This window comes from Neoarius graeffei, chromosome 12 (genome assembly GCF_027579695.1).
Source record: "Neoarius graeffei isolate fNeoGra1 chromosome 12, fNeoGra1.pri, whole genome shotgun sequence".
Lineage (NCBI taxonomy): Eukaryota > Metazoa > Chordata > Actinopteri > Siluriformes > Ariidae > Neoarius > Neoarius graeffei.
In genome coordinates this window covers 82,789,103-82,810,946 of record NC_083580.1, presented here as the reverse complement: position 1 = coordinate 82,810,946, position 21,844 = coordinate 82,789,103, and the positions used below count along the sequence as shown (strand labels likewise).

Genomic DNA, 21,844 nt, shown 5'->3' with positions numbered 1-21,844 from the left:
TGTCCTGCCTCACTCGGTATAACCTATCCTTCATAATCGCGAAGTAGGGGAAGGACGGGGTGGCGTTCGGCTGGAGCGTTTGACCATCGATTACTCTCACTTGGTCAAACGCATGTCGCAGAGTCTCGTCTCGCGACTGCTCTAATGGGAAATCGGCGAGGGATTCCCCAAGAGAGAGAGGAGGGGCCGGCGGCTCCTCACTCTGACGCAGAGATGACGTAGACGGCTTTGCGACAGCTGCTCCCGCCAAAGCGACACTGGGACCTCTCCCCATTAAATGGCAGGACCCACTCTTGGCTAAGTGTGTCATCAAATCCCGAAATCCTGGCCAATCAGTCCCCAAAATTAAAGAGTGGGTAAGGCGAGGATTAACCGCCGCCTTCACTATAACTTTTTCCCCTCTGAAAAAAATGTGGACCGACACCAAAGGGTGAACATCCCCGTGCACACACAACACCTTCACCCCCTGTGCTCCCCCCAATGCCTCGTTTTGCACCAGGCTTTGGCGAATTGAGGTCTGATTACAACCAGAATCCACCAACGCCTGATATGTAGCCCCTTGGATACTTACTGGTATGCGATACGCTCCAGCCCGATCGAGGGTGGCCTCTGGCGTGTCAGGGATCCGAACCACCGCGCCCACTTCCATTGCCGTGCACTGCTGTTGAAGGTGGCCCGGCTCCCCGCAGCGCCAGCAAACCGGCCCGGGCTTTCCCTCTGCACCGGTGTTCTGGGGCTCACTCACCTGAGGGGGGGGAGAGACAGACACAGAAGGGAGAAACGGGAGGGCACCGTGGGTGCGGCGGGCCAGCTGGGGTGGTGCCGGCCCCCGTCTCCGCGGTGGGGGAATGGGGTGAGGACGGGACACAGAAGGAGGGGGAGAGAGAGAGAGAGAGAAGAGGAGAGAAGATGCCGTCTGCTGTCCTGCCGCCAGAACAGCCGCCAAATGATCCTCCGCCAGCTCGACTGCCTGATCCAGCGACGCCGGGCGGTGGCACTGGACCCACTCTGCGGTTCCTGCTGGTAACCGAGCGATAAATTGTTCCAGCACCACCTGGTCGATGATCCCCTCGGCGTCGCGGTTGTCGGCCCTCAACCACTGCCAGCAGGCGTCCCGGAGCTGCTGGCCAAACGCGAACGGCCGGCCGACTTCCTCCAAGCACAAAGCGCGGAAGCGCTGGCGCTGTTGCTCTGGAGTGCGCCCCACGCGCTGGAGGACGGCCCGGCAGAGGTCCGCGTAGGCCAGCTGGCGGTCGGCAGGGAGCTGTAGCGCGGCCAGCTGTGCCTCTCCCGTTAGGAGGGGGAGGAGGTGCGCCGCGCGCTGCTCCATCGGCCACCCTGAGGCTTCTGCGACTTGTTCGAATAGCGTGATGAAAGCCTCGGGGTCGTCCTGCGGACCCATCTTGGTGACGGTGAGGGGAGACGGGCCCACGGCCGGAGAGCTGGTGGACCCCGCCGACGCGAGGAGGTGCCGGAACGCCTCGCGGTCTTCCTGCTGGGCCAGCACCAGGGCTTCGAAGTGTCGCTCTTGTTCCTTCCTGGAGGGTGACGAGCGCCTAGTGCTGGCTTTGCTGGGCCGTGGCGAGGGCGTGGACCAGGTCGGCGAATGGGGAGGACTCCATGGGGCTGATCGGCTGGTGCTCCACTCTGAATTCCCGGGTTTCGGCACCACTGTAGCGGTTCGCTAGGCATGGGTGGAGCACAGAGGACGGCAGGACAGAGATCAGGTTCGTATATGGTTTTTATTGTCAAACTTTTCAGTCTAACAACGTTTTTATTCGGAGACTAGAGGCACAGACTAGCGTCTCGTCCGGCGATGAGCTCCCCTGCTCTCCTTCCCTAAATAGGGCGCGGTCACTGGGAAGACACACACAAACACAGGTTAATTGCCGTCAGGTGTAGTGATTCTGCCACTTACCTTCCCTGACTCCGCCCTCCTGTCACAGACCGGAGCTTGACCACGCCCCCGCTGCCACAATAACATTTTCACTTTCTTAAATAACTGATGGAAAATATTGAACTTTTTCACAATATTCTAATTTTTTTAGATGCACTAGTATATGCAGAACCATGGCCTCACTTTTGTTTATAAATGCCTTGAGGCCTCAAGAATGGCACAGGAATAGTTTTAAGCATTAACAATAAATCTAATAGAGTCATTTTTACAATTAAAGTGATTTATATAGGTAGCGGTCTGAGTGAATGACCTTGACATCCGTAACGTCACAGCAGGAAGTCTATTGGTCTCATCGCCATTTCCGCTATACTAAAACAGAGCTGACTGCAACGCCGATCCTCCATTTTGAGTGAATTTATCGCCATGCCATGTAGATGTGTTGCTGGCGGTGCAGCAACATGACAGAAGGTGGATTTATGTTGCATTCATGGCCCAAGAAATGTTCAAACTGCAAAGATTTGGAGGCGTTTTGTGAGAAGTTCACGGGCACATTGGGCGCCTACGAAGTGGTCTCTCCTCTGCTCTGCACATTTTACTGAAGACTCGTACGAGACCTCTGATCTGTTGAGGAGCGTTGGCTATAAGCCCGGATTGAAAGAGGGTGCAGTATCAACAATTAAAGGAAAAGAAAACGACAAGAAAAGGAAAGTATTTAATTAATTTTTTTAAAGTTAAGTGAGTTCAGTTGCACCAGTCGTCCTGGAGTGAGCCGAGGGTTGTTGCTAAAACCCGGGATGGAACAGGATCCATATCACCTGGGCAGTGACATCTAACCATATCACTCGGGCAGTGACCTCCCTGCGGTTGTTGCTAAAACCGGTGACATCCCGTTCCATCCCGGGTTTTGCCTGAGCCCAGCAGTAATTGCGAAGTACTCCATATGAAGAAAAGTGAATGAGTGGAGCATCCGTCTTATTTCTTTTTTTTTATGATTCACTGTTTTTTATTTAAGAACAAGATCCCAAGATGGGAGACAGTAACATTACAAAGTCAGTGATCAACACCCACCCCCAACCCCCCACCCCAACCTTAGATACACATCACATGACCCAATAAGTCATAAATGAAATAAAAGAAAGAGTTGACTAACAATAGTCAAAGCATGATATTTACCTTATGCTATAATGACATCAAATATCAAAATGGAAGAAGGAAAAAAAAAAAAAGGCATGTGAGATATTTCATTGTGCATGATTTGCCAATAAGTCTGTAACCCCCTCTGCCGTTTTTTCCCACATTTGTATTGTTGAGACTCTTGCCCCATGGATTCTTGCCGTGGATAATTCCATCATTATAACATCTTGAAAATACAACAGCCACTTTTTAATAGGAAGTTTGTGTGGGGGAAGCCACCTCTGAACAATGAGTTTTTTCGCTGCTGTTAGGCCTGCAAGCCACACTTTTCGTTGTCTCTCTGTACATTCAAACTGTGAGTCATCATTCAGTAACAACAAGCTTGGTAGTAAAGGAATATCTAATTCTAATAATTCAGACAAAATAAAAGTTACCTCTTTCCAAAAGAACTGAACTTCCTCACAATCCCAAACCATATGTTTATATGTACCTGGAATATCTTTATTACATAGACTACAGCATAGACTCTTCGTGTGCTTCACATGGAACCTATCAATGGGTGTCCAGTATGCCCTGTGACAAAACTTGAAATGAATCAGCTGATGATTAGGGTTCTTTGATGCACTGAAAATATTATCCCATACCCCTTTCCAATCTATAGAGTCTGTCTCTAAATCGCTTTCCCACTTAGCTTCTATTGAAATGGTAAAGTAGGACAATTCTAAGAGCCATCTATATCAAAAGGTGACAAATCCTCTGCAGGGAGAGATCAGTAATTTATAAATAACCGGGTGAATTTGCACATTTGAATCCCATGGTACCCCATAGGCACGTAATGCTGACCGCAACTGAAGATAGAGGAAAAATGAAGATTTAGGAATATCAAAAAGTTGACAAAGATTTTGAAAACTCATCAGTCCATCCCTGTTATATATATCACCCAGTGTATGAATACCACAAGAAACCCATGACTGAGATTGAAAAGGCATCTTTCCAGAAGTCAGACCATGATTATTCCAGAGAGGAGTGTGTGTGTTTGCTTTCTTGTCATATCTAACCTGTTTTTCTATTCTTCTGAAATTTCTAATTGTATACTGTATTATAGGACCAAAGTCAATATGTTTAGTTTTAGACAAAGTGGAGAATAACACATCTTGGAGTCTTATAGGATGCACTAGGCCTTCTTCAATCTCCCTCCAAGAGGTTAGTGACGATGAATCTAACCAAATTTTCACCGGACGCAACTGGAAAGCTTGATGATATAATTTGAAATTTGGCAGTGAGAGTCCCCCATCAGACTTGTAACGTTGTAAAGTGGAGAAACGTATTCTGGGGTGTTTCCCATCCCATATAAACCTGCGTAAAAGCGCATCTACTCTTTTCCAATAGTCAGTCGGAGGTGGCAGTGGAAGCATCATGCTAATAAAATTTATTCGAGGCAGGACATTCATTTTTATTACAGAGATTCTAGTTTGTAAGGAACCTGACATTTTGCTCCAAGTGGCCAGATCCCGCTGTACATCTTTGAGTATTTTTTCATAGTTACACTTTATCAGTTCAGGGAGTGATGTCTTAACATTTATACCTAAATAAGTTAGCTCTAATTTTACAGGAATCACTGAGGGTATTGCAACGTTCTTGGCCATGTTATTGAGTGGCATTAAAGCAGACTTGTCCCAGTTGATTTTATAACCAGATATAGCCTCAAATTCATCAAATACGGGGAGTAAACCATTGAGTGATTTCTGCAAATCTGACATATATAAGATAATATCATCCGCAAACAAGGATATCACATGCCTTGACCCCTTGATTTGGACAGGTGTAATAATCTGATATTGTCTGAAATACTGTGCTAACGGTTCAATGGACAGAAGAAATAAAGCAGGAGAAAGAGGTGAGCCTTGACGTGTACCTCTAGAAACTGAAAATGGATCAGAGTGTAGGCCATTTGTGCATACCATCGCTGAGGGGTTTCTGTATAGAACTTTAACCATATCAATAAACTTGGATCCCAACCCAAATTTATCCATAACTACCCACAAATAATCCCAACTGATTGTGTCAAACGCCTTAGCTGCGTCTAGTGACAGAGCTGCACATGGGGAATCCGCCTCATGAGAATGATCAATAATATGGAGCAAACGACGTATATTATCTGCAGCTAATCGTCCCTTCATAAACCCTGTCTGATCAAAATGTATGAGCTTTCCCATATAATTATCCAATCTTGAGGCTAATATTTTGGAGTATAACTTGAGATCAGAGTTTATTAAAGAAATAGGCCTATAATTGCCACATTCAGTATGATCTTTGCCTTTCTTTGGTAGCAGAGATATGAGTGCGGAATTCATATGGTCATGAAAATAACCCTGGTCCACCGCTGCATGTATGGCCTCCAACAATACTGGGCCTAGGCTGTCCCAAAACTGTAGTAACAACTCTGGAGGTATACCGTCCGGCCCAGGTGTTTTTCCCCTGGTCAGACTTTTCACAGCTTTAAGGAGCTCTTCTAGAGAAATAGGTTTACCCAATTCTTCAGAGTCTAAATGTTCCAAACAAGGGATATTTATGGCATCCAAAAACTTATGGCATCTGTCCAATTCAAACGTTCCAGTAGAAGAATACAAGTCCTGATAAAACGACTTAAATAATTTATTTATTTATTTCGGCTCAAAAACTAGTTCCCTTTCAGGAGATCTAATAGAATTTATGGATGTATATTTCTCACATTGTTTTAATTTCAATGCAAGAAGTTTGCTAGGCCTGCTTCCATGAAAATAGTATTTCTGTCTAACCCTATGAATGAGGAATTCTGCTTTTCTTTGTAATAAATCATTCAGTTCATGTTTAGCTGCTGTTAATCTGTGTTCTACTGACCGACTATAGGTTTTTTTAAGTTGACCTTCAAGTATATCGCATTGTTGTTCCAACATTTTTACTCTCTGGGTTCTGACTTTATTTAAGTGAGATGAGAAGGAGATACAGAAACTCCTTATAAATCCTTTTGTAGCCATCCAAACAAATATAGGATCAGAAACAGAGTCTCTGTTAATGGCTAAAAAGTCAAGTAGTCCTGTTTTAAATTCAGTGAGAAATGTTTCGTTTTGTAAAAGACTAGTGTTAAATCTCCACCTTGGTGATTTTGTAACTTTGATCCCCACATCAATTGCGACTTGAACAGGGTTATGATCAGATATTGTCATTGGTAAAATGGAACATGAATGTACAGCTGTGTTAAGAGAATGTGATAGGAAAACATGGTCAATTCTGGAAAAAATTTTGTGGCTAGAGGAGAAAAAGGTGTAATCTCTGACATCTGGGTGGTGTGAACGCCATGCGTCAAAAAGATTGAGGTTAGTCAAAAATGCATTAAGGTCACTAGATGCCTGATGTTGTGCGGCAGACACTAGATGAGAAGACCTATCTATTTTAACATCAAGCACTGCATTCATATCACCTGCAACAATCAGCTCATACTCTGAGAATGGTAATAGAGTGGCTGAGAGCCAGGGGAAAAATGAGGCATCATACACGGAAGGCGCATATACAGATACAAAAGCGATTTTCTTCCCTTGGACTAAAGTACAGATTAAGGATAAATGACCCAGGCCCAAGTCACTCTGACAAGTCATAGTTTTCTCAATAACTACGTCTAAATTTCGTCTAACTATAATCATTGAACCCTTCGTTTTAGATACAGCACTCGAGGAAACAGCGATTCTGTATGTCTTATCTTGCATGCGCGAAACATCTTCTATCTTCAGGTGAGACTCCGTAATGCACGCGATGTCTACATTATGCCTTCGCAGGAAGTCTAAACATTTCACACGCTTTGTTTTGGTATTGAGACCTTTAACGTTCCAACATAATAATGATAACTTAACCATTGTCGTCCGATATTAATCTTGTGTCCCTTACAAGTACGTAATAATTTGAGTCATTGACCCTGTATCTAAGGTTATCTCCCCCCCGTACCCTGACACCCCCCCATCCCACCCACCGTTGTCTAGCACAGACCCGTGTAAACCACATAACGCAGTCAAAATCCCCAGCTCACTTTCCCCATAAACAAAAGCATTCGTAAGATGGGCCCCCTTACTAAATACTATTCATCGCTAAAACAAAATATCCAAACTGAATAAAGTGCAAAGGAATAAGAAGCAAACAAGAAAAAAAAAAAAAAACCTCAATGTGGATTTTCGTTTAACAAGTCAGAGCTAACTTACCGTGAACTTGATCAACCATCGCTAGTAAACTGAACTGAAAAGCTCCCACATAAAAGGGTGAATATATCATGCATACAGATGTGCTTACGAATCATTGTAGACATGTCCAACTTTAGCAATTTTCGGTAGCAGTATGTCACAAAAAGTCCAAGTTCTCAAATCAGTCAATATCAGCCGGTGCGTCTTCCTCCGTGTTAGCATTCATATCCTCCGTGTTAGCATTCATATCCTCCGTGTTAGCATTCATATCCTCCGTGTTAGCATTAATGCTGTCTCCATTCAATGCAGGGAATGTTAGCTTCCTTCTTGAAGAGTTGGTGATGTTCGCTCGGTCGGGCAGCCCATTGCTGAACTTCTCCGCCTCTTGTACCGTCTCGAACGACAGCTCCTGACCTCGGTAGGAAACTCGTAAGGTAGCGGGGTAAATCAGGAAAGTAGATAGTCCTTTCGCCCACAGCTCTTTCCGCACAGCTTTAAACGCTGCCCTCTTGTCGCTAGTGGACTTACTGTAGTCGGCGAAGAACAGTAGCTCCCTGCCCTCATCCCTGATGGGAGCGCCGCTGTTCTTAGCCTGCCTAGCGCCCTGCAGAATGGCCTGACAGTCCTGGTAGTTTAGAACTTTGAATATGAGAGTCTGAGGACGATTGGGTTTCTTGGGCGTGTTGGAGTAGATTCGATGTGCTCTTTCAATCTGTACAACTTTTGTTCCAAGAGAGGGGATCCATTTAGGCAGCATTTCCTGCAGGAATCTGATGGCATCTCCTCCCTCTCTGTTCGCTCCTAAATTCACTAGCCTCACGTTGTTCCGTCTACCATGATCATCTAACTCTGCCAGCTTGTCTTGAAGCTTTTCCACATCTGTTTTGACGGCAATAAAATCTCGTTTCAGCCCCCGAGTTTCTGACTGAATGCGGTCCACTTTCTCACCCAGGCCTTTCATCGCTGTCATATGTTCTACCAAGTCCTTTTGTAATGCATTGACTGAGTCTTTCACACTACCAAGTGCGGCATGAAGCACCCTCTCCACCATAGCCTCAAGTTTACCTTGTTGTTGCTCAAGTGCTAGCAAGATGGCGTCATTACTGCTACCATCCGTGGCAGGCTTCAAACGTTTCCCTCTGGGAGAAGCACTCGGAGACGAAAACTGAGTCTGACTCTTCGACATATTGTAGACTGTTATACCTATGCTGTCGATAAATGTTAAATTGGAAAACAAAGAGCCCGAGAAATTAACGGAGTTTGGGGATTTGTGAAGAGCTCAGAGTTATCTGACCATCGCGCTCGTCGGTCCCACGTGACCCCCATCCGTCTTATTTCTAAACTGGATATCGCTGCCATCTCTCCCTTACGTGGAAGAAGTGAATGAACGGAGAACTGAACGAACAACTGAAAGTCAGAATGTTTCAAAAACAATCGGCCTTCAAGAAGCGAGAACACAGACGGGTAAGCTCCGACTCTCATTTGGATACAAAACAAAAAAAACAACACATTGTTTACCTGCATTTAGATTAATACATGTAACTTGTATTGTGTGTTTAAGTTAGCGGTATAAGATTATTTAATTTGCTTCAGAATGTGATCGTCTCAGTTCATCTGATTATTTAATGAGCCTTTTACATTTTATCAGTGAAAATGCATGCATGTACATGTATGTTGCATAAGTTATAGCACCCATCCTGTTTTAATGAGAGTCAACCCACAATCAATGAAGTCAAATCAGTCTTAGTCGAGCGAGTCAGTAACGCTATTTCTTACTTTCACCATAAATTTTTATTTATATGACTTTGGTCTATAGCTGTAAAAGGCCTCGGCCTTAAAACCGGTTCCCGCTGTGATGTCACGCGCTCAGGACTGGCTGGCTCAGCGGGGCAGCGCCAATCACAACTTTGCGGTCGATTTTAACACACACACATATACATACACACACACATTTTATATATGTGTGTGTGTATTATATAAAAGGTCGGGCCCACATCACCACTACCCACACTACCCACAGAGGTAGCTGTAGGGGGCTGGTGCAGTGTGGATTGGGCGGCAGTCAAAGGTAGGGGCTTCGACGACCTGATCCCCAAACACAGCGACTAGCTGTTGGGACATGGAATGTCACTTTGCTGGGGGGGGGGGGGGGGGGGGGGGGAGTCTGAGCTTGTGCGGGAGGTTGAGAGGTACCAGCTAGAGATAGTCGGGCTCATCTCCATGCACAGCTTGGGCTCCGGAACCCAGCTCCTTGAGAGGGGCTGGACTCTCCACTTCACTGGAGTCGTCCATGGTGAGCGGCGGCGGGCTGGTGTGGGCTTGCTTATAGCTCCCCAGCTCAGCCGCCATATGTTGGAGTTTACCCCAGTGAACGAGAGGGTCGCCTCTTCCCCAGTGAACGAGAGGGGCGGCCTTCGGATCGGGGAGAGGGCTCTTGCTGTTCTTTGTGCCTACGGGCCGAATAGAAGTATAGAGTATACGGCCTTCTTGGAGTCCCTGGGAGAGGTACTGAGAGGTGCTCAGACTGGGGACTCCATTGTTCGACTGGGGGACTTCAATGCTCACGTGGGCGACGACAGTGACACCTGGAGGGGCGTGATTGGGAGGAACGGCCTCCCCGATCTGAACCCGAGTGGTGTTTTGTTATTGGACTTCTGTGCTAGTCACGGTTTGTCCATAACAAACACCATGTTTGAGCATAGGGGTGTCCATAAGTGCACGGGGCACCAGGACACCTTAGGTCGGAGGTTGATGACCGACTTTGTTGTCGTTTCATCTAATCTCCGGCCCCATGTCTTGGACACTCGGGTGAAGAGAGGGGCTGAGCTGTCAAACTGATCACCACCTGGTGGTGAGCTGGATCCGCTGGTGGAGGAGGAAGCCGGACAGACCTGGCAGGCCCAAACGTATGGTGAGGGTCTGCTGGGAACGTCTGGCCGAGCACTCTGTCGGGGAGGTCTTTAACTCCCACCTCCGGGAGAGCTTCTCCCAGCTTCCGAGGCAGGCGGGGGACATTGAGTCTGAGTGGACCATGTTCTCTACCTCCATTGTAGACGCAGCTGTTCGGAGCTGTGGCCACAAGGTCTCCGGTGCTTGTCGTGGCAGCAATCCCCGAACCTGGTGGTGGACACCGGAAGTAAGGGATGCTGTCAAGTTGAAGAAGGAGTTCTATCAGGCCATGTTGGCCTCCGGGACTCCTGAGGCAGCTGACGGGTATCGGTAGGCCAGGCGTGCCGCAGCTCGGGCAGTTGCGGAGGCAAAAACTCAGAACTGGGAGGAGTTTGGTGAGGCCATGGAGGAGGACTATCAGTCGGCCTCAAAGAAATTCTGGCAAACCGTCCGGCACCTCAGGAGGGGGAAGCAGTACTCTGCCAACACTGTTTACAGTGCGGGTGGGGAGCTGTTGACCTCGACTGGGGACATTGTCGGGCGGTGGAAGGAATACTTTGAGGATCTCCTCAATCCCACCGTCACGTCTTCCATTAAGGAAGCGGAGGCTGATGACTCAGAGGTGGACTCATCCATTACCCAAGCCGAAGTCACTGAGGTGGTTTGCAAGCTCCTCGGTGGCAAGGCACCGGGGGTGGATGAGATCCGCTCTGAGTATCTCAAGTCTCTGGATGTTGTGGAGCTGTCTTGGCTGACACGCCTCTGCAACATCCCGTGGAGGTGGCAGACTGGGGTGGTGGTCCCTCTTTTTAAGGAAGGGGACCGGAGAGTGTGCTCCAATTATAGGGGAATCACACTTCTCAACCTCCCCGGGAAGGTTTACTCCAGGGTACTGGAGAGGAGAATTCGGCCAATAGTCGAACCTCGGATCCAGGAGGAACAATGCGGTTTTCGTCCTGGTCACGGAACACTGGACTAGCTCTATACCATTCATAGGGTGCTCGAGGGTTCATGGGAGTTTGCCCAACCAGTCCACATGTGCTTTGTGGATCTGGAGAAGGCATTCGACCGTGTCCCTCGTGGTAGTCTGTGGGGGGTGCTTCGGGAGTATGGGGTTCGGGGCTCTTTGCTAAGGGCTGTCCGGTCCCTGTATGAACGGAGCAGGATTCTGGTTTGCATTGCTGGCAGTAAGTCAGACCTGTTCCCAGTGCATGTTGGACTCTGGCAGGGCTGCCCTTTGTCACCGGTTCTGTTCATAATTTTATGGACAGAATTTCTAGGCGCAGCCAGGGGCCGGAAGGAATCCTGTTTGGGAACCACAGGATTTCATCTCTTCTTTTTGCGGATGATGATGTCCTGTTGGCTTCTTCAAACCAAGACCTTCAGCATGCACTGGGGCGGTTTGCAGTCAAGTGTGAAGCGGCTGGGATGAGAATCAGCACCTCCAAGTCCGAGGCCATGGTTCTCGACTGGAAAAGGGTGGCTTGCCCTCTCCAGGTTGATGGAGAAGTCCTGCCTCAAGTGGAAGAGTTTAAGTATCTTGGGATCTTGTTCACGAGTGAGGGAAGGATAGAGCGTGAGGTCGACAGGCGGATCGGTGCAGCCTCCGCAGTGATGCAGTCGCTTTACCCGTCCGTCGTGGTGAAGGAGTTGAGCCAAAAGGCAAAGCTCTCGATTTACTGCTCGATCTACTTTCCGACTCTCACCTATGGTCATGAGCTTTGGGTAATGACCGAAAGAACAAGATCGCAGATACAAGCGGCCGAAATGAGTTTCCTACGTAGGGTGGCTGGGTGCTCCCTTAGCGATAGGGTGAGAAGCACGGTCACTCGGGAGGAGCTCGGAGTAGAGCCGCTGCTCCTCCACATCGAGAGGAATCAGCTGAGGTGGCTCGGGCATCTCTTTCGGATGACTCCTGGACGCCTCCCTGGGGAGGTGTTCCAGGCATGTCCCCCCGGGAGGAGGCCCCGGGGAAGACCCAGGACACGCTGGAGGGACTATGTGTCTCGGCTGGCCTGGGAACGCCTCGGTGTTCTCGGTGTTGGATTATTGTAATGCCTTACTGTCTGGATGTTCCAATAAGTGCATAAACAAGCTCCAGTTAGTTCAAAATGCAGCAGCAAGAGTCCTTACTAGAACTAGAAAATATGACCCCATCACCCCTGTCTTATCCACACTGCATTGGCTCCCAATCACATTTCGTATTGATTATAAAATACTACTATTGACCTTTAAAGCACTGAATGGTCTTGTGCAACAGTATCAGAGTGAAATTCTGGTCCTTTATGATCCGCCACGCCTACTTAGATCAAAAGGTGCATGCTATCTGCTGGTACCTCGTATACTGAAGGTTACATCAGGGGGCGGAGCCTTTTCTTACAAAGCCCCACAGTTATAGAACAGCCTTCCAAGTAATGTTTGGGAATCAGACACAGTCTCAGTGTTTAAGTCTCGGCTGAAAACATCTGTTTAGTCAAGCCTTGTGTTAATGGTGTTTATGAGGTAAAGGTGTAGATCTGGAGGATCCTCAGACAGAGTGTTTGGTAAACTGGGATGTATGGATGCTGTCAGTCCCCACTCGCTTGCTCACTCGAGTTTGTTGACGGTGTAGTGGCTGCTGCTCAGGGCCGTAACTACCATTGAGGACACCGAGGTCATGTCCTCGGCATTTTTTTCCCACGGTATTTTTTTTTTCACTCAGAAATGTGAAATTAATATATGATGAAAATCGTTCTGACTTTGATCGGTGGAAAATTCTAAATTCAGCTTGCATCCCCCTGTTCTCATTTGTTTGTCTAAAAATAAAGTCCACATAATCATTTTTAAACGAAGCTGAAATATCCGACATTGGAAACATTTCATATCGGGCAGCCTCGCGATAGTCAGCTAAGCACCACGGGATATACAAGAGCTGAGAAGTGTTCTCATCAAGGTCCGACTCCGCAGCCAGTCAGTTTGTCAATTAGTCGTGGAATCTGAAAATTGACATAAGATGAAGAAGTCTACTCCACTAAAACAAACCAAACTCAGCTCTGGAAAGTCAGCAAGTGAGAGAAAAAGAAAGAGGGAAGAAGGGGAGTTAATTTTGCCAGTCACTGACAGTTATGTGCCGGAATGCTTATGATCATTAACAGTGCAATTTTAATTAGCATTTCAAGCAACAACAGTCGAAGCCACTTAGCTAGATAGGATTTTCGTTTTCCAGGCAGCACAAACTCTTTTATTCTCTCTCTCGATGTGATTTGGTGCGTTTCAGATCAGAAAAGGCTGGACAGTCGTGACCTGTTGTTTATGAAGTTATTGGGTGCTGACGAGACTTGAGCTATTTTGCTAACTTACCAGACTATAGGCTAACGTGAACACAAGACACTATTGTTTTGATCATTGGTTGTATTTTCGAATGGAAATGAAAACGGGTAGCAAACTTATGTTCACATTTTATTTACAACATGATGTACCGCCTCTGACTGCTTTCTGTCAATCATGAAGAGCCCAGCCGCGTTCACAGCTCCTCCTCCGATCACCAGCTGGAGATGAGCCTCCTCTCGGGAAGTCTTGTCCCGCCCCTCTTATTGACTCCCATCTCCAGTGAGGCTCAGTCTCCAAATGGAGCGTTTTAGTCGGTTTTGTCCAATAACCGTCTAGTATTTTGCTATTGAAAAGGGCAGATATTTTTTTAAAAAGCAATTGAAGTCCATTCAGGCTCGGCTAGATTGCGTTGTCACTCTCACTCACTCATTCTCACTCACTCACACCAACTCACACTCTCATTCTCACTCACACTCTCTCTCACTCTCACACTCCATCACTCACTCACCCACCCACACAAAATACTTTTGTGATCGTGCAGTTTTGAAATTGTTAAAATAAACATGTTCACCTACATGTTCATCTTGTTGGGCTTGTGATTTTGACTCGTTTCCAAAATGTATGAAAAGTCACCATATTAGGACTTTTTTTTTTTTGCAAATAAGATGTATCGCAACGTTTGACCTCGGTATTTGAAAAATCCTGGTTACGGCCCTGCTGCTGCTTTATGTCCCAGGGCCCCTCATGCCTGTGTTACCTTCTGGCTCTCCCCTTTTAGTTATGCTGTCATAGTTAGTTTTGCCGATGTCCCTGCTTGCACTCAGTGCGAAACATATACTGTTCTTACTCATCAGGTGACATTGGGCATACCTAACAACCTGTTTTCTCTCTCTTCCCCTACCCCCATCCCTCCCTCTGAGTTACATGTCAATCCTGAGATCGAGATGCTGAACCTCTTCTGCTCCTCAGACCTGCCTGATCCATCCTGGTGCCCTGTGTCTGATTGGAGTCTCATCACATCGCTCCTGTGGAGGACGGCCCCATGAGGACAGTTGAAAGACACACCTGGAAGACGCTCTGGACTCTTACAGTAATGCTTTTATGGCTGAGGACTACAGCTGACTTGCTAACTTTAGGACCGCAGTTGTCATGAACAGTTTTGCACTCAAGTTTCCATCAATGAAGAGTTTATAACATCAACGAAACTGACTTCATGTTAAAACTGTTAATGTTATAGTCATGCTGTCTGTTGTTGCCCAAATGAGGATGAGTTCCCTTTGAGTCTTCTCTCAAGGTTTCTTCCTCACGCCCTCTGAGGGAGTTTTTCCTTGCTACTGTCTCCAGAGACTTGCTCATTGGGGATAAAATTAGCTCAATGTTTAAAGTCATTCAAATTCTGTGAAGCTGCTTTGCGACAATGTTTATTGTTAAGAGCGCTATACAAATAAACTTGACTAGTAGTTTTGGCACTGTGGGTAGGTGCTAAGTCCTACTGGAAAAGAAAATCGGCATCTCCATAAAGCTCATCAGCAGCTGGAAGTGCTCTAAAATCTCCTGTAGATGCTGCGTTAATTTTGGACTTGATAAAACAGTGGACCAACACCAGCAGATGACACAGCAACCCAAATCATCACAGACTGTGGAAACTTCACACTGTACTTCAACCACCTCGGATTCTGAGCCTCTCCCCTCTTCTTCCAGACTCTAGAACATTGATTTCCAAATGAAATGCAAAATTTACTTTCATCTGAAAAAAGGACTTTGGACCACTGGGCAACAGTCCAGTTCTTTCTCTCCTTAGCCCAGGTAAGATGCTTCTGCCACTGTCTCTGGTTCAGGAGGAGTTTGATATTAGGAATGGGACAGTTGTAACCCCTTTCCTGAAGACATCTGTACATGGTGGCTCTTGATGCACCAACACCAGCCTCAGTCCACTCCTTGTGAAGCTCTCCCAAGTTCTTGAATGGACTTTTCTTGACAATGCTCTCAAGGCTGTGCTCATCCCTGTTGCTTGTGCACCTTTTCCAGCCAGCCTTTTCAGCAATGACCTTCTGTGGCTTTCCCTCCTTATTGACGATCACCTTCTGGACAACTGTCAAGTCAAGTCTTCCCTATGACTGTGGTTGCATGTACTGAACTAGACTGAGATACACACAGTACACACACAACTGTTTTACTCAAACTGAAATATTCTCATGTTTTGAGATTAAAAAAAAAAAATTGCTCAGTAGGACAATCAAAATTAAAATAGAAAAATGCTTGAACCATTTTAGTTTACGTGTAAGGAGTCAAGAATATATTACATTTTCACTTTCTTAAATAACCGACGGAAAATATTTGACTTTCCTGATATTCTAATTGCTTGAGACGCACTAATAGTTGTGAAGTTACAGTCAGTCACATTTGTGAATCTGTGATGCACTTTATCACTTCGGAGCACAAATTTATTTTGGTTATACTACAGCAGTGTGTTTTCCCGAGATGGATGGCTGATGTAAGCATACTGTTGTATTTGGTTAATGGGTTCCTGTGAACCTCCAGCAGGTAGCAGGCCCTGTGGGACACATCCCTCCTCCTCAAACACAGTACAGCGCTTATCCTTATGGTGAACAATCCCTGGTACCAAAGCAGACCACACTCCATCGCTGTGAAGCTCGATTCTTTGACTTCGCTAGTCACACCATCAGCATCACTCTTACGGCTCAGGCTGATTATCTTCAGTTCCAGCTTTTGAGAAGATTCACACATTTATCCACAGCTGCCGTACTAAAGCCATTTAGGAGCTCTTAGAATGAAGGAACCTGGGACTAAACCCCAAACTCTTCTCACTGAGAGAACCACGAGTGCGGACTCTCTGGAGACATGAAGCTTTTCTCAAAAAAAAAAAAAAGCGCACTAATGTGTGAGAACCTGTTGAGGGCAACACGGCGGAGATACATCACATCAACAAACACATGAAAGAACACACTGGACACTACTTTCAGAAGGTTATTCTTGGAATGGATTATCAAATTTTCCCCCCCCCTCCTTTTTTAGTGGTTGTATTTTTCATATTTGAGCCAATGTAACTTTTTTTTTTAATTCTTCTGTTCAATTCCCCCATTCCTTTACCTTTATTAATAAAGTAACCGAGTGTTTGAAATCTGTTTTTACAAGCAGAAAAAAAGAAATACATCAAGCCTCAAATATATAAACAAAGTTCAAATTCAGTAAACGTTTTACACAACCATGGTGTAGGAGCACAGGTTCAATCAAGATTTATCCTGTCTCTCGAAATTTTACTGACAATCCTAAATCTGAGACTTTTAAAAAGCAAAATAGAGTTGACTTCTAATACCTAAAATGTCCTAATCTCTATATGCAGCAATTTATCTTACAAGTTAAAAAAAAAAAAAAACCTAAGCACTCTTGTGAGTGAATGATCTGAATGTTGTGCCATTCATTCTAATGGCTAAAATAATTAAAGCAACCAGTTATTACTATTGTAACCATTTACAAAATGTACAAAAAAAAATAAATCATAGATCTTGTAAAAAGTTAGCTGTCCACCGATAGATTAAGGCAAAAAAAAAAAAATCTATATATAAAACAAATTAACACTTAAAACACCTCTTAACATTTCCTTTGCAAAGAATAGTATTCTGTTACACTCCAATCCAAAGCTCTTTTTGGTTTCAGATGAATAAACAACTCGGAGGAAAAGACAAAACATGAACATGTTCTTGCGCGTGCGCACACACTACCGAGTTCATATTTACATCAAGTGGCACCACAGATCTGGAAGATAGAAGAATAACAATTAAACTGTTGGGGCTCGTACTGGATTAATGATCTCTTACCATTCTTGTTTTGGGACAGATTCCAAAAATCTTCACAGTAGTCACAAAAATATTACTGACGTCAGATCACAGTGAAACAATATTCATTCAATTAGTTAAAGTTAACTCCATTTCTATCTCAGCAAAAGTGAGAGTTTAGTAAATTACACTGAGGGTTTAGAGTAAAACAAACGTGTTCCTTCTAAACACCTCACATTTCATCTTGACTGTCCCAAACAAAGCAGCTGTGCATCACGCTGTAATCCTTTTTTGTTAAACTCTAAAAATACTGGAAACCAGTCTCAAAAACAAAAACCATTTACAGACTTAAATAAGCTTTTTAAAAAGGCTTTACTTTACACAATGAAAAAGAGTAATAACGTCTGGGCTTCCGTTTTCATCGCCTCCATGAGCGACTCTCATAATCATCGTCTTCATCATCATCTTCCTCTTCCTCCTCTGGCAGCAAGAAAGAGCGTACTGACTCCTGAACACACACACACACACACACACACACGTTCAGCATCATCATTTATATAAATATGGTTTTTGAAGAAGTGCACTGTGTTCAGTCTTTTCCCATAACTCACGGCCTTCTGAACCCTGGTGGCATTTAGAGCCCCAACACACACACACACACACACACACAGTGGGGCTCCCTGTGCATGAAGCTCCATACTGAAGATATGGTAATGCATTGACCTGATTTTTGATAGCTTTGACCATACGATGTCTGTACACCACCATAGGGAACCCGATCAGAAGTGCAAGGCAACGCATCTCAAACACGACCATCGAACAAGAAAATTTGTATCTTTATTTGCATAAGAGAGATGGGTTTTTATTCAGCACTTATTTTTAAACTTGCTTTAAAAAAAAAAAAAAAAGACGACCCAAACACCACCATTGGCAACCTTCTGTTTTGTAAGACAATGGATTTTGTGCCATGAATTCAGTCTGGTGTCGAGCTGCAGCGCCTGCTATGGCTGTGTGGTCCAATCCCTGAGCGACAGGCTCTGTTACACTTGTTATAAATGTCACAGCCGAATGAGGTGGTGGTGCAGCGATTCTCTGCTGTCTGCGCTCTCTCTTCTCTTCTGGTCACTTGCCAACACACCGTCTTTGGCAGCCCGCCCCCATTCGCTGTGATCTTGTGCTAGAGATTCCCAAGACTGTGGGTTTGTGTTGCACACCTTCAGGTCACATTTACAGACATCTTTGAAGCATAAGGCAGGTCTGCCCACAGGTCGAGAACCAATAGCAAGCTATTATATGATCCTATGTGACATACAGCACATCCTTTGGGACTCAACCATCTACAAATGTGTCCAAGCCAACGTAATCATCCCTGTGAAAGCCAAGTAAACATGCTTGGTAGACCAGCTCGGTTTAAAACATCCTTATTTGGACATTATTTTTCCATATGATGCCAAGGATTCTCCTGAGACAGCGGAGGTGGAAGGTGTTTCATCAATGTTCTTGATGGGAGAAGGTGGGCCAGGTCTCACTACCATACAAACATATAGTCAGTACGCAGGTGTGGTCAACCTTTATTTTAATGTTGACAGTCAATGTGGATTTAAAAAAAAAACAAACAAACAAAAAAAAAAACATGGGCTTATTTACCAACACATTTTACACTCATCGGGAGCTCTGCTTTTAGGTAGTGCCTATATATTAAACGGCAGTATAGGTTTAACAGGCTCACTGAGTCACCTGTGTGTGTGCGCGTGATTATGACTGGGTCTTACCACATTAACCTCTTCCTTTGACTCCTCTTCTTCAGGTTCAGTGGTGACAGATGGGGTTTTGGGTTTGTACCATGAAATTTGTAGAATCCGCCCTTTGAACTTTGCCCCTTGATTTGCAGCCTATAAACAAAACAAAAAAAAAGTAATGCTTCGTGAATAAAAATTAATCTATAAAAACATTAACAGATTCATGTAACCAACTGAGCATTACATATGTTTAATGATATTATCCCTACATACATAAAGTAAACGAGATTGGGGTGAAGAGGAAAATTAAATTACGTTCTCTGCTTCACCGCGAGTCTTGAACGTCATTACGACGCTGGTAGCATCTTGATCACGAAGTTCTTCAATCTCCCCAAATTTCTGTGAGAGGAAAACGTTAGATTAATTATAGCGTGCTCAGAGTCCACTCATTCTCTCATCCAGCTAAAGCTGTGCTTCTTACCACAAAGTGTGGCATGAGCTCTTCTTTCTCCTCCTGTGTGACTCCCAAGATGGCAATGGTGCGAGGTCTGTGATCTACCACCATATGGCTGGGGGCTCCTCTGCCTCTTCCGCTCCTCCCTCGGCCTCGCCCCCGACCTCGGCTCGTGCTCAGTGGTGGCTTCGCTCGGCCTCCGGGTAAGAGCCCTAACCGCTTCGCCTGAGAGAGGAAATGAGAAATAAGAAGAGACTCCTCGGTGGTAAATGGAGATGAAAATGGCGCGAGTGCAGAACGTGTGGTTGATGTGCATTAGAGCTGAAGTGTACATGTGGGTCAGTACAGAGATACTCAATAGTGCAATAGAAGCCGAAACTGTGCATGGATAAAGTTCAACCACCACAGATTACTCATCATATCCACACCATTTATTTTATAAAGCTATATTTTGAAATCTGTGGATATTTGACAAATATTTTAACACCGTTCACTGCTCTGCTTTCAAACACAATTCCTGTGTGACAGCACAGTGCAGAACGAAGACTTAAAACACACACATACTTCTATCCTCATTGGGACACACTGACATGATGCATTCCCAAGCCCCTTACCATCACAGCTAATTACCCAACCCCATCACTTACCCTCATCTAAACTCTAAAACCAAGTCTTAACCCTCAAACACACAGCCAAAATGTCCTCATGCCCCAAAACATCCTAACGCTTGATTTAAAAAAAAAAAAATTATATATATAAAAAAGGGCTGTGCGATATATCGAATATACTCGATATATCGCCGAAAATTCTGTGTGTGATACATAAAATTATTATATCATAACTATCGAATATTTTATGGTCATCTTCCGACTTGTGTTTGTTTAAAACCTTTCCCGGTGGTTTTCTCCCTGTCCCTCAGGCAGTAACGTGATTGGCTGCCTAAGGGTAAAGAAAACAAGAACGTCACGCACTCACCAACCAATCCCAGGCGACATCTCAGTGCTGAAAGGAACTTCCGGGAAGTTTTTCTAGTTTCGGTTGTGTTGCCAGATTGGGCGGTTTGAAGAGCATTTTGGCAGGTTTTGAACATATTTTGGGCTGGAAAACGTCAGCAGTATCTGGCAACACTGCCGGCAGGAAGATTTCCTAGTTTCGGTTTACAGCGCTGACTCAGTTCGTGCAGTCACTGGTGCTGCATAGGCTACCGTGTAAGCTCTGTCAATTTCAGCGACAAATTAAAAATGGAAGCGGACGAATTGGTTCCTAAAAGAACTAGTAAGGGGTCAGTCATCTGGCATTTTTTGGATATCGCGAGGAGGATGTGGAACAGCAAATGCCAGTTTGTAAAGTGTGCAAAAAAACCTGTCATCACGAAAGGCAGCAGCACGACAAATATGTTCCATCACCTGAAACTCACCCGGTACAGTATGAAGAGTCTCTTAAACTCCGAACTACTTGCCCACGAGCTAAAACCCCCACAAGCTAAACAAATGACCATAGCGGGCTCGTTCTCCAAAGCCACCCATATGAGAAACCGAGTCAGAGATGGAGAGCTATAACGGATGCAATCACTAACGTCATTGCTGAAGACATGATCCCAATTAGTATAGTGGAAAAACCAGGCTTCCAAAAATTACTAAAAACACACTCGATCCCAAATACGAGTTGCCTGGTCGCAGACATTTTACAGAGAAGGCAATACCGGAATTACACACATCTGAGAGGCGGAGCCAGAAAACATTCAGTTCAAAAGTGTGCAAAGAGGAAAATGATGTTTTGCAGATCTCTCTCTTCTCTCCCTCAATCTCTCTCTCTATTGTGAATGTTCCAGTGGTTCTCAGTAGTCGGGTTAATAGCTTGGAGATCTATTTTTTAAAATAATTTAATGAAAGAGCACTTTTCTTATTTAGGCTAAATGTCTCTCTCAGTGTTGAGCTGCACTTTATTGGTTTGAGCTCTGAGCAGCTCTGTATTGTTTTGCCCCTTTGTTGCAATTTTCAAGATTGTTTTTGCAGTTTGTGCCACATCTTTGTTGAATAAAAATAGTCTTATTTCAATTCAAATGTAAAATGTGTTGTTGAAAACCACCTGTAAAGTTAACCAAGAATGTTATTTAATCTGCAGGGATTGTAGTGAAAACAGTAAAAGTTAGATTTCATGGGGTCCTTTAGAGGATATATATCGTATATCGTGAAATGGAGAAAATGTATCGGGATATTCATTTTTCCCCCCATATTGCACAGCCCTAATATTATATAAATAAAAAAAGGGGGGACCCAACCCACAAGTTCAAATATTTTTAATTTCTACATGATGTGCTAGAAAGGAATGTGTGGCGGTGCGAGTTTCATAGTTCTCTGCCCATTAAGCGCACAACACAAACTGTCCATATTCCCTCTTCAAACTCCAAAAATAAT

At 45.0% G+C, this 21,844-nt stretch overlaps 1 protein-coding gene across 2 annotated transcripts in view; it reads right to left on the bottom strand.

Moving 5' to 3' along the window:
• Window positions 1–16,415: 16,415 nt before the first annotated feature.
• rbm27 (RNA binding motif protein 27) overlaps window positions 16,416–21,844 on the bottom strand; it is a 39,457-nt gene continuing 34,028 nt past the window's right edge. For both annotated transcript variants that reach the window (XM_060936579.1, XM_060936580.1), the window contains exons 18-21: window positions 19,455–19,652; window positions 19,289–19,372; window positions 19,007–19,126; window positions 16,416–17,742 (exon numbers count right to left, since the gene is read on the bottom strand). In XM_060936579.1, the coding sequence (XP_060792562.1) occupies window positions 17,653–17,742; window positions 19,007–19,126; window positions 19,289–19,372; window positions 19,455–19,652 (492 nt within the window). In that variant the 3' untranslated portion in view covers window positions 16,416–17,652. The remainder of the gene's footprint in view (window positions 17,743–19,006; window positions 19,127–19,288; window positions 19,373–19,454; window positions 19,653–21,844) is intronic.